At 38.0% G+C, this 13,500-nt stretch overlaps 1 protein-coding gene across 1 annotated transcript; it reads right to left on the bottom strand.

The window, feature by feature from the left end:
• Positions 1-4,266: 4,266 nt before the first annotated feature.
• gh1.S (growth hormone 1 S homeolog) lies at positions 4,267-7,984 on the bottom strand. Its single transcript, NM_001090379.1, is given in 5 exon segments — positions 4,267-4,467; positions 5,972-6,130; positions 7,171-7,287; positions 7,426-7,583; positions 7,921-7,984. Coding segments are annotated over 5 exon segments (645 nt in total). The 5' UTR covers positions 7,931-7,984.
• Between the last annotated feature and the right edge of the window lie 5,516 nt (positions 7,985-13,500).

The following is a 13,500-nucleotide window of genomic DNA, read 5'->3' as shown; positions in this document are numbered from 1 at the left end:
CAGAACTCACTGTTTATAAGGATATAATTTACAAGATATTCATGGCTTTTGTGTATTATATATATATATATATATATATATATATATATATATATATATATATATATATATATATATATATATATATATATATATATATATATATATATATATATATAATATTTTGTAGAAAGTGGAGGCACTCACGGATCCAAGTCTTAGGGGCAGATTCACTAAGCTCGAGTGAAGGATTCGAATGAAAAATACTTTGAATTTCGAAGTATTTTTTTGGTACTTCGATCATCGAATTGGTTAAATTTGTTCGAATTCGAACGAATCGAACGAAAAATCGTTCGACTATTCGACCATTCGATAGTCGAAGTACTTGCCCTTTAAAAAAAACTTCGACCCCCTACTTCGGCAGGTAAAACCTACCGAAGTCAATGTTAGCCTATGGGGAAGGTCCCCATAGGTTTGCTAACCTTTTTTTGATCGAAGGATTTTCCTTCGATCGAACGAAAAATCCTTCCATAGATCGATCGAAGGATTAGCGCTAAATCCTTCGACTTCGATATTCGAAGTCGAAGGATTTCAATTCGAGGGTCGAATTTCGAAGTATTTTTAACTTCGAAATTCGAACCCTTAATGAATCTGCCCCTTAATGAATTTATTGAATTATTCACATATTTCCCCCATCTACCCATTAGGAACCGAAACGTGTAGATGGGGGGAAATATGTGAATAATTCAATAAATTCATTAAGACTTGGATCCGTGAGTGCCTCCTCTCACTACAAATATTGAAATAAGTTTATGGGGATGCACCCGGGACTTGGCTGAATATTGGGTGAGTGCCGATACTTGATATGACTATATAAATATATGAATTTGTCTGCCTTCCCCACCCACCCAAATTGTAATTTTGTTGCCCCATCGTAGCTTTGTATTCCTCAAAAGAACTGAGATTTGGGGGATTTAAAAATAAAGGAGCAGCAGGGAGGTGAGGGGTAAAAAGATGAGGGGGAATTTGAATGTGCACAGTCACTCCAGTAAGTAGTTGAATAATAACCCGACTGGATTGTGAATTAGAGGCTTGATTGGGGGAGAGTAAATGCCCAGATTCTGCACTTTGGACCCCCTATAATAGCTGACTAGCCTTGCAGAGTTCTAGGGGGAACATCCACAAGCAACAGAAAGGGCAAGGCGAACATTACTAGTAACAACGACTCGGTAAATATATAAATCTATAATTTTATATGGAAAAACAAAAACTGGCAATTGTTTTTGCGAAGCAACGTAGTTTAAAAAATGATATAAAATAGGGTCGTTAGAAAATGGGTTTTGGTTAAAAGGAAATAATCGGGTAAATGTTTGATTTTGGGGAAAAAATATTTAAATCCAGAAAAAAAGGGTTGGGCAGGGCTCTGTTAAGCAGATACTGGAGCCAGGGCAGAATTAGGTAATCTACAGGGTGATCATGGGAGTTGTAGTCTGCCTGTACCATCATCAGAGCCATATATTCGTTTAAATGACTTATTTCCACCCCTCTCCTTTAGCATTTGGCTTAGCCGTGAAGCATTTTATCACCAGCAGAATCCACTCACACTGAGGCTTCTGTCCTTCCCTTCATTCTACACCCGCTTCCCTCCCACGCCTTCTGCAACTAACGAGCATTTCAATGAATGTCTTTTTAATATCACGGCAGGAGAGCGGTTCTACTTTGCGTTACTTCAGCGTGCAGCATCAGGGCTACCATTTCATTTTAAACTTCAATGAGATTCGTAGACCCTTCTTGTTTTTGTTTTCCGTGGGGACTTGGGAATGTAGCTCTTAACAATTTTAAATAAATCTATATATACTTCTTTAAGTCTGTAAATGAGACCGTTTTCATATCTTCATGCAGCAAACGAATCGAAGCTTTAAAGCTCCACTTTTATTTTCCTGTATGAACTGATTCTAAAGTGTGGCGTACACGTTGTACGATTGGACCTAAAATCTTTTTTTTTTTTTTTGTTTTCTAACCATGTTGTAATTTGTCTGATATGCTCTAAAATAAAAAGTATTGAAATAATGTTGGTTGTGGCGTAGTCAAATATATATGTATACTGCTGGGGACTTTCTAGACGGTGGTTGAGATACCAGAGAATAAATAATTCTCACACTCCTTTTAAAGGAACTTGTTCAGTGTAAAAATAAAAACTTGGTAAACAGGCTGTGCGTAATGTATAAAGGCTGGAGTGAGTGGATGTGTAACATAATAGCCAGAACACTACTTCCTGCTTTTCAGCTCTCTAACTCTGAGTTAGTCAGTGACTATAAGGGGGGCCACATGGGACATAACTGTTCAGTGAGTTTGCAATTGATCCTCAGCATTCAGCTCAGATTCAAAAGCAACAGTTATGACCCATTTGGACCCACCTCAAGTCACTGATTGGTTATTGTCTGGTAACCAATCAGTGGAAAACAAGAGAGCTGCAAAGCAGGAAGTAGAGTTCTGGCTATTATGTTACACATCCAGTCACTCCAGCCTTTATACATTACAGTTTTGGCTAACTATAAAATAAACAATTTACCCAGTTTTTATTTTTATACTGAACTATTCCTTTAAAGGGGTTGTTCACCTTTAAATTAACTCTTGGTATGCTGTAGAGTGAATTTGCAATTAGTTTTCATTTTTTAATTGTGGCTTTTGAGTTAATTAGCTTTATATTCAGCAGTTCTCCAGTTTTCAATGTCAGCAGTCTGGTTGCTAGGGTCCCAATTCCCCTAGCAACCATGCGCCAATTTGAATAAGAGACTGGAAGATGAATAGGAGAGGCCTGAGTTTGAAAGAGGAGGAATAAAAAGTAGCAATAACAATACATGTGTAGCCTTACAGAGCATTTGTTTTTAGATGGGGTCAGTGGAAGCTGGAAAACATCTGAAAAAGAAGGCAATTCAAAAACCTCCTCCTGCAGGCTGCCAGTCCACCCAGAGACTACCAATAGCCAACAATGGCTCATATTTGGCATGCCCAGGAGGTTTGAATGTGGCTCATGGGTAAAGTTGGGGTACCCTACTGTACAGCATAGGATTTGCACTAATAGGTGTAGACGCTAGATGGCGCTGTTACTGCTTTCCATTTGTACTATGGGTTAAATCCTTTTTATCCCTATGCAATAATCTAGCGTTGCCTATGCATTTTAGGCAGAGAGCGGCAGGTAAGATGCACCCTTGCGTTTGGTCTATTACTTCCTAAATAGAAAAGCCACTAGGTTCTTGTCAGTCGACTGTACAGGTATGGTATCCATTATCCGGAAACCAGCTATCCAGAAATCATCATCACATCTTCCATAGGCTCCATTTTATCCAAATAATCCAAATTTTAAAAAAATGATTTCCTTTTTCTGTGTAATAATAAAACAGTAGCTTGTACTTGATCCCAACTAAGATATAAATCATCTTTATTGGAGGCAAAACCAGCCTATTGGGTTTATTTCATGTTTATATGATTTTCTGGTAGACTTAGGGTATGAAGATCTAAATTATGGAAATATCCAGCTGTACAGGTTTTATTGAACTGAAGAATCCAGAAAATGAATGAAAGGTTCTCGCATACCTTATACAGGTATGGGATCAGTTATCCAGAAACCCATTATCCAGAAAGCTCAGCATTATGGAAAGGCTGTCTCCCACAGGCTCCATTTTAATCAAATAATTCCAGTTTTTAAAAATGATTTCCTTTTTCTGTGTAATAATAAAACAGTCGCTTGTACTTGATCCCAACTAAGATATAATTAATCCTTATTGGAAGCAAAACCAGCCTATTGGGTTTATTTCATGTTTATATGACTTTCTAGAAGACTTGCGGTATGAAGATCCAAATTACAGAAACCCCTTATCCAGAAAACCAAGGCCCTCTGCATTCTGGATAACAGATGCCATACCTGTATCTGATTTGATTATGAAAAAGGCTGACATTCAGCTTTTGACAAAGTATAACTGAAAGCACCTCCAGATGAGGGGCGTCTTCTCTAAACTGTATTTTGAACATACCGTCCAATCCCAAATCTGTAAATGCGTCTTTATTAAGAATATATTAAAGTCACAATTTACAAAGATTTTAGCAACACGAAAAAAAAACCCATATGTGACAAAAGGGTTTCCGACAACAAATTAAAGGCAAAAGTAATGTACAACTTTGGATCCTATCCCCTTTCCTACCACACGAGGCAGTGTTAGAAGACAGAGCTCGATTTGATAGCGCTCTGGGGGATATGGGTAACTCTTGTTGATGAGAGATATACCGTTAAATGGTGCAGTTGCTTTCTACAAAACGTCGGCATTTCATGACTTTTAGGTAGGTCTCCACTTTGTGCATGTCTTTCTTGAAGCAGGACAGAAGGCCGTAGACTTTAACCAGGGCGTCGTCGCTACGCAGGTTGATGTCAAACCTCTCGTACGGGGGTCTCAGGAAGGGAAAGCTGCGGAAGCTGCCATCTTCCAGCTCCTGAACAAAATGAAATACACTAATTCTTAAATATAATATGGACCTTATCTTGCTTGGAACTGCCTAACCCAACTAATATTTTTTTTTAGTTGTAATATTGGTGTGTAGGTGTATCTCAGGTCATTTTGCCTGGTCATGTGCTTTCAGAAAGAGCCAGCACTTTAGGATGGAACTGCTTTCTGGCAGGCTGTTGTTTCTCCTACTCAATGTAACTGAATGTGTCTCAGTGGGACCTGGATTTTACTATTGAGTGCTGTTCTTAGATCTACCAGGGAGCTGCTATCTGGTTACCTTCCCATTGTTCTGTTGTTAGGCTGCTGGGGAGGAAAGGGATGGGATGATATCACTCCAACTTGCAGTACAGCAGTAAAGAGTGACTGAAGTTTATCAGAGCACAAGTCACATGACTGGGGGCAGCTGGGAAACTGCCCTTGTCAGATTTCAAAATAAAATATGAAAAAAAATCGGTTTTGAAAAACTTATTGAGTTCAGAATTCTGCTGGAGCAGCTCAATGAAATAATGCGTTTTGAAAAAAACATGTTTTCCCTTGACAGTATCTCTTTAAAGCCTTGGGGGCATGTTTACTAACATTGGAGATAAATATCTGGAGAGATTTCTGGTGATGTTGCTCATGGCAACCAATCAACAATCATATATAAACAGCCACCTATAACTTAGAAAACAAAAGCAAAGAGCTGATTGGTTGCTATGGGCAACATATCCAGAAATCTCCAGATATTTATCTCCAATGTTAGTAAATATGCCCCTTGGGTTGGTTGGGCCAGCCTGAAGGCCAGCTAGGGTAGGATGCTCTAGATCAGGAATCCCCAACCATTTTTCATCCGTGAGCCACATTCAAATGTAAAAAAGAGTTGGGGAGCAATACTAACATAAATATAGTTATACGGAGTGCCAAATAAGGTCTGTGATTGGCTATTGGTAGCCCCTATGTGGACTGGCAGGCTCTGTTTGTCAGTACACCTGGTTTTTATGCAACTAAACTGTCCTCCAAGCCTGGAATTCAAAAATAATCACCTGCTTCTTTGAGGCCACTGGGGGCAACATCCAAGGGGTCGGTGAGCAACATGTTACTCATGAGCCACTGGTTGGGGACCACTGCTCTAGATACACTTGAAAGCCTGTCTTGAAAGTCCATTAGAATCAGATTTAGGAAGAACGCTTATTTGATGTTTTAATTATCCTTTTAACTATGGCATATATATATATATATATATATATATATATATATATATATATATATATATATATATATATATATATATATATATATATATATATATATATATATATATATGGAACCTTGATGAGTTTAAAGGGGTCCTGAGCAAATGGCGGCCCTCTAAAAGAGTCAGTTTTTTTTTCTTGTAAAGCCACGGTCTTGACCCATCATGGAATACTTTATCTGTACTGTTCTAAACATATTCAAAGGGATGCCAGAGTCTTCATTTATAAACCTAAGGAAAGCCACTCAAAGGCACATACCCGCATCAGAGCTTGGATGCCTTCCTCCAGGTACTTCAGCCTCTCGTACACATCAGAACTCCCAAACACCAGATTGTTGCTGAACACTTTGTTTAGGGCTTGCACTGGATTCAGCCACGACTGGATGAGGTTCAGAGAAAACCGCAAAAGCTCCAGGTCCTGCGGAGTCGCAAAAGCATGAGAAAGAAAGCATTATTTATGGTACAGGCTACGTAGCCTCTCTTTAGTTTGTAGGAGGGGATGGCTTTAGTTGAAGGAACCTAGCAAGCCAACACATTTGTTGATAAAGATCAAATGAACTCAAACCATCAGATGATGTTATGGAAAATGAGTGAGAGGGTCAAGAACTGTTTTCTTGGGAGTCAATTAGAAACGGCTATTTTATATTAGTGAATACTAGACAACCTTTCTCACAGCAGACACATTGGCAACAACAGGACAGTTCACTGTTTGGCATGTACAGTAAATCCAACAATAACAATAGTAGTGGTTCTCTAATTGTGGGCCTGAGGTCAATGGTAGTTTGTTGTTCTGGATACTTCTGGAATACTGTAGCAGGGTAGACAATAACTGATATAGCTTAATGTTGCCTAAACACAATGGACTCCAAAGTGGAGCTTGAATCAAAGAGCCCAGATACCTGTGGATAAACATCAGGAATACACTGAATCGGATTCGGCTGAAAATGTCATCTTCTGCAACAGATTTGGCCAAATACAAGTATTTGGGTATTCAAATGTGAGGGGAAATGACTTGACAGGTTCTGATTTGGTCCAGCTTATAGTTTAAGACTCAAATAGGGCCACTACTAAGATAAAGTCAGAGAACCAGTTGTGAATAGATTCAGCGAGTTCCGGAATATTTATGGAATATGGTGCGGAATATTTTTGGAACCAAGCCTGCTTGATAAAATCACAACATTTCCATATGGTGAACTTTAGACAGTTGACTTAGCTCTAGGCATGAATGAAATGGATTGAGTTCAAAGCAATGCAACTTATGAGGTCAATGTAGAGCTAACATTCCCAGCATCCTCTGTTGAAAATTGCATGGTGATGCTTTATTAACAATCTACAGACTGGGAAAGGTCCAGGATATGAAGATCTCACGTTGGCAAGAGAAATACCCTCCCTCATTGGCTTTGTGGCTTTGGCTCGGCCACTATACAGCGCATTTCTCTACCTATGGTATTTACTCACAGACTTTTGGTGAGTGTTGTCTTTGTCTGTCGGATAAGGGATGGTTTCAGAGTAACAGGACACCACATGGGAGTTCTTATTGGAATGCCTCTGCTCGTCTGTGATATAGGTCCTCTCCTAAAACACAAGGGAGGTGTCAATATTGGTCTCCTGCAACGTTTGATGCATATGTTTCAAACACAAAATAAATTGCTTGAGATCATCTACATGTTCTGAAGAGATATATGCTCCACCACCAAAATCAGGGATACTCACATAATCCCTGTAGGTGTCGGCAGCCAGCATGTGAATGTACTGTGCTCTGCTTACAGCATTGGTGAATAGACTGAACAGGGGCACCGATGGGAAAGCGCCAACATCAGCAACGTTCTTCAGCAACAGGACGACCAGGAGTCCAAATGAAGAGCAGAACCCTACAAAAATGTATCAGCATGACACCCACCTTTATAGACTGCACAACAATAACGACACTTATTTGGGGCAGAACGTGAAACTTAAAGAGGGGTCTCTACCCCTAAAATGTTTCTTTAAATAATAATAAACAATGGGCTTCAACGTTCCAATATACATTCATTCAAAAAAATGTTTAGACGTTTGGACAATGGAAGCAATTACGATGAAGCAGACACTAGCAAAATTAGATTGTAAGCTTCACTGGGGCAGACTGATGTGATCCATTATTATTATTGGTGGGATATGGTGGATTTAATTACATCTTAGCTGCCTAAGACAACCCTGCCCTTTACAAACCTGTAGCCATGTGTTCTAAAGTTGAATGTCCCACGGGTTGTGGCTGAAGGTCTTCGGAGAGTGGAATGAAACAGTGTGGTGGTGAGACATTTTATATACATAATCCCATTAATAGGGATAAGGCTGACACTGCTGTCACTTGCGTAACCAGGGTGCACCTTATACATAAGTGATATGTTTGCCCTGAGATAGACATTAATATGGATCCCATGTTTTGACATTTATCTCCATTCCCACCACAGATCATGGCTACTGCTTGCCTCATCTGTCCTTTGTTGTTGTGCTGGAACGAGCACACATTGTTTTTCAACATAAAGGTGTCAAAACAGCGCAAACAATGAATTTTAACCACAGGTATCTACGTAACGTACAGTTTGGCCCGACACCAAAATGGATATTCAACCCCCAAAACAGCGCTGAAGGATGCTTCTAAGGAGAAGCTAATACAATATACTAAATACCTGTCCAATGAACGAGAAAGGCTTGGAGCTATTTAGATACAATTGAATGTTAGCTGGACATGGTAGATAAAGCTATAAGTAGACACACAGTTATCTGTTCTACTTCTATGGCTATGGTTTTCCATTACTGGATGTTTTTGGTCTAACCGCCCACCCAACAGCATCCAACTACTTGACCTTACCTCCTAGGACACTTGATGTCCTCTTCCAAGGGGAATATAACCCTACAGGAATCGTATAACCGAAAATATGAATGGCGGTTTGATTTGTGGAAAAAATTGAAATTTGAATGTTACGATTACGAAATAGGCCCCCTTATTGTCTGAGGCTCTTTTAAGCAGTGGTTTGTTGGGAAGGGGGTAGTTAAGGTACTCAAAATATATAAATACATGCCCAGCCTTTCTTTGGTTCACTTTATAAAATGACTGTTCATCCTCTGGCATGTTCTTCATTCATTCTTAAGACAACTAAGAAGAACAAATTAAACAAAGCAATTAAGCAAAATCCATCTGCTATTCTGAGTGCTTGGTCTATATTGGCCTTGTTTTCATTTGGAGTATTAACAGAGTATTAACAGGTTAAGGTATAATAGATTTCCAGTCTATCATAGCTATGTATGGTATGCTAGTATGGTGTTATGGGACTGGGACCATCTTCTGGTTCTGCTCACCTCCATAGGGTGCTGTACCACAGTTGTCCACCTGTGAAATCACTATGTTTGTGTTGTCATGAAGTGACTTTTAATTCTTCATGGCCGTTATATAATAGGCATAGCTCATGATTACTGGGCAAGCTGTCATTACACCATTAAAGTTCTTGTGTCCTGTAATGACCTTTGCCTCATCATTAATGTTAGTACAACATAGACAATGTCCAGCTCACCACTAATATTGGTATGATATTCCCCTCACTATTCATTTTAGTTTAATGAAGACAATGATCCTCCTGCCATTAATATTAGATTGATGTAAACAATGTTCACCTCACCATTCATATTAGAATGACCCTCTTCTCACCATTAATGTTAGAATGATGTAGACAATGTTCACCATTCATATTAGTATGACCTTCTTCTCACCATTAATGTTTGTATCGTGAAGACAACGATCTTCCTGCCATTAGTAATAGATTGATTTAGACTAGACAATGTTCACCTCATCATTCATTCTATTATGACCTTCTTCTCACCATAAATGTTAGTATTGTGAAGACAATGATCCTTCTGCCATTAATATTAGAATGATGTAGCCAATGCTCACCTCACCATTCATATTCAAATGACCATCTTCTCACCATTAATGTTAGTATTGTGAAGACAATGATCCTTCTTCCAATAATATTAAAATTATGTAGACAATGTTCATCTCACCATTCGTTTTAGTATGACCATCATGCCACCATTAATGTTAGTATCATGAAGATAATGATCCTCCTTCCATTAATATTAGAATGATGTAGACAATGTTCATCTCACCATTTGTTTTAGTATGACCATCATCCCACCAATTAATGTTAGAGTGATGTAGACAATGTGCACCATTCATAATAGTATGATCATCTTCTCACCAGCATGATTTAGTGTTCACCATTCATATTAGTATGAACATCTTCTCACCATTAATGTTAGTATCGTAAAGATAAGGATAAATCTGCCATTAATATTAACATAATGTAGACAATGTTCACCTCACCATTCGTTTTATTATGACCATCTTCTCACCATTAATATTAGTATCATGAAGACAATTATCCACTCAATATTAGAATGATGTAGACAATGTTCATCTCACTATTCATATTAGTATGACCATCGTCTCACCATTAATGTTAGTATTGTGAAGACAATGATCCTTCTACCATTAGGGGCAGATTTACTAAGCCTTGGGTGAATATTCGAATTTCAAAAAGTTCGAATTTCGAAGTACATTTTTGGATACGTTGACCATCGAATAGGCTACTTCGACGATCGAATTGGACTTCGAACGATTCGAATAAAAAATTCGATAGTCGACCATTCGATAGTCGCTTTAAAAATCCTTCGAATTCAATACTTCGCCAAGTTAAACCTACCGAATTGGATTATAAGCCTATGGGGACCTTCCACAAGCATTTTCTACGTTTTTGGCATTGAAAAAAAAAACTTCGATCGAGCGCTGAAAATCATTTGAAGCGTTCGGTTCGAACGATTTTTATTCGATCGATTGAATGCTTATTTTAGCGATAAATCCTTTGAATTCGATATTCAAATTCGATGGTCGAATTGAGGGTTTTAACCCCTCGAAATTTGACCCTTGATTAATCCCCCCCTAATGTTAGCATGATGTAGACAATGTTCACCATTCATATTGGTATGACCATCTAAGTATTGTGAAGCCAATTATCCACTTGCCATCAATATAGGAATGAAATAGACAATGTTCATCTCACCATTCATATTAGTATGACCATTATCTCAGCATTAATGTTAGCAGGATGTAGATAATTAGATATTGTTCCTCGTATCATTGATAGAGTGATATAGACAATGCCCATCTCACCATTAATATTAGTATGGTGTAGACAGTGTTCTAGATGTAGACCTGAGCAGTTTGGAACTTTCCCTGCTAAATGGAGTCTAGTGACCCCATTAATTAACTAGTAGAACAGAACTGGGCCTCCGAATGGTTCTGAAGATCCCTCATTGTGCTTTATGGCTGGAAGTGGGTCCTTAATATTAGATGTGCACAGGGGCTGTCCATGATCTTGCTTTGTCCCTGTTGTACCTTGTCTAGGTGAGGGTCCACTTGTCACAATGCTGTGGAACGGTGTCAGTAACTTAAACCTGATAATATAACAAATACATATTGAAAACACATTTTCACCTCCAAACAGTGCAAGTGCAAGACAGGCAACCTTAATAGAATACCACAGTCTGTTGCGTCACTGCCTGAACTCTGTTTGCATCGCTCGTGCATTCATTCATTTGCTCAAACCTATATGATGGATATTGAGCGGTGCGTGTGCACAGGTGATCCTTTCACTATTCATATACTGCTGCGGATTATATTTCAGACTGAGAAAGGCAACCATGCCATGAAATCAAAATATGACAGTCAGGTTTATCTCACGTTTATTCTATTAAATGAATTAGTAGAGTATTGGGGTCAAAGCTTATCAGAGTATTCGTCCTCTGTACAAATAGCAATGGGGAATTACATCTCTACCCTTAAAATATTTCATTGGAAGCTTTACAATGTGGCTTGCCTGAGTTTCAAGGGGGCTCCCTTCCTCGGGTGCAGAAGTTTATTCTGAAGCTATTCGATCCCCCATATGAACCACATCACGTAAAAAAAAAACGGCCTGTATCCGTTCTTCGCGGGCGCCATCTTTTATGTGCCATTTCAAAAAATAGAGAGACCAAGATGGTGCAAGGATAAATTAGGAGGTAGGCAGTTTAGTAATGGTAACAGAAACGGCACAAACATAGACACTGTATATATAGTGCAAGACTCTTGTGTTTATTATATTAGTAACAAATATCAAAGAGAAAACACGTTCACTTAAATACATATATACAGATATGGGATCTATTATATGGAATGCTTGAGTTTTCCAGATGAAGGGTCTTCCTGTATTACGGACCATGCTTTATGGGTAGAAAAACATTTGCACCAAAAAAAACTCAACAGGATTGTTTTGCCGCCAGTATGGTTACCATCAAGTAGTTACCGTCAAGTACAAGGTCCCGTACATTCTGTACTGGTATATATTATGGCGAATGGGTTTTCCAGTATCCAGATAATAGATCTCACACATGTACTGTAAATCAGCATTTTTCTTTTATGCCTTTTGTGCAGTTGCTGGAATAATCCAATTATCCGGAAGCCAGTTATCCAGAAGGGTACAAATTATGGAAAGGCCGTCTCCCATAAATTCCTTTTTATCCAAATAATCCAAATTTTAAAAAATGATTTCCTTTTTCTCTGTAATAATAAAACAGTCGCTTGTACCTGATCCCAACTAAGATATAATTAATCCTTATTGGAAGCAAAACCAGCCTATTGGGTTTATTTAAAATTTACATGATTTTCTAGTAATTTTTAAGGTATGAAGATCCAAATTATGGAAAGATCTGTTATCTGGAAAACCCCCAGTTCCTGAGCATTCTGGATAACAGGTCCCAGACCTGTACCTCAATCAAAGGCACATTAATGCCCTCAACAGTATATTTATATTGGGTAGCACTAGATATACAGTATAACATATAATATACATTCTAACCAGCACAAACCAAATAATACATTCATTATAACTAGGGTTCAATGAATATAACAATCTCCTTAGTACAACATGCAGGACAAAAGCCGTAACAACACTAGGGGAGGGGGTTATTTATCAAAATCTGATTTTTTTTTTCCAGATTTTTTAAGTAAAAAAAGTCCAACCACAAAACTAATATCCAAGATTTGACCTTATTTATTGTTACAAAAAAACTCGATAAAATTGGTTAAGCAAAAAAACACGAAAAATTCAGGCTTTTTCGAAAAAAAACAAGTTTTTAATTTTTCAGGTTTTATGCCCGATTGTTCAAATTTTTCACGAAATTGCTGGAAACCCCTGATTTTTTTTTGATTTTTGCCCAAAACTCATGATATCTTCAAATTTGAAATGGAACCTTTGCCATCGACTTTTACAGGACCCCGACAGCTTGGAGATGGAGTATTTCTGGATTCGGACTAATAAACCACAAAATATTTTTGTTCCACTAAAAAATCAGATTTTATAGTATAAAAAAAAACTTGAATTTTTCGAGTTTTTGGCATTCACATTTTAATAAATAGCCCCCTATATTTTATGTTTACATGTTCATTGGTAATGAACAGGCTTCCCTGATAAAAAGCTCCAGAATAGAACTATTTCTGTATAAAACACTAATACTGTATTGAATGTAATAAATTATACATGCAGTGATTGAGAAACTCTGCTAATGATGAATGTTGTAGGGTTTGGGTAAGTTGGTGGGGCCCATAGCAAGCAGTCTATATACAGTATTTACTGTAGGTTTATTTGACTTGTAGGGGCACATTTCCGAAGCTCGAATGAAGGATTAGAATGAAAAAAACTTCGAATTTCGAAGTTT

The sequence above is a fragment of the Xenopus laevis genome, chromosome 9_10S (genome assembly GCF_017654675.1).
Source record: "Xenopus laevis strain J_2021 chromosome 9_10S, Xenopus_laevis_v10.1, whole genome shotgun sequence".
Classification (NCBI taxonomy): domain Eukaryota; kingdom Metazoa; phylum Chordata; class Amphibia; order Anura; family Pipidae; genus Xenopus; species Xenopus laevis.
This window is presented reverse-complemented; position numbering and strand designations above follow the sequence as displayed.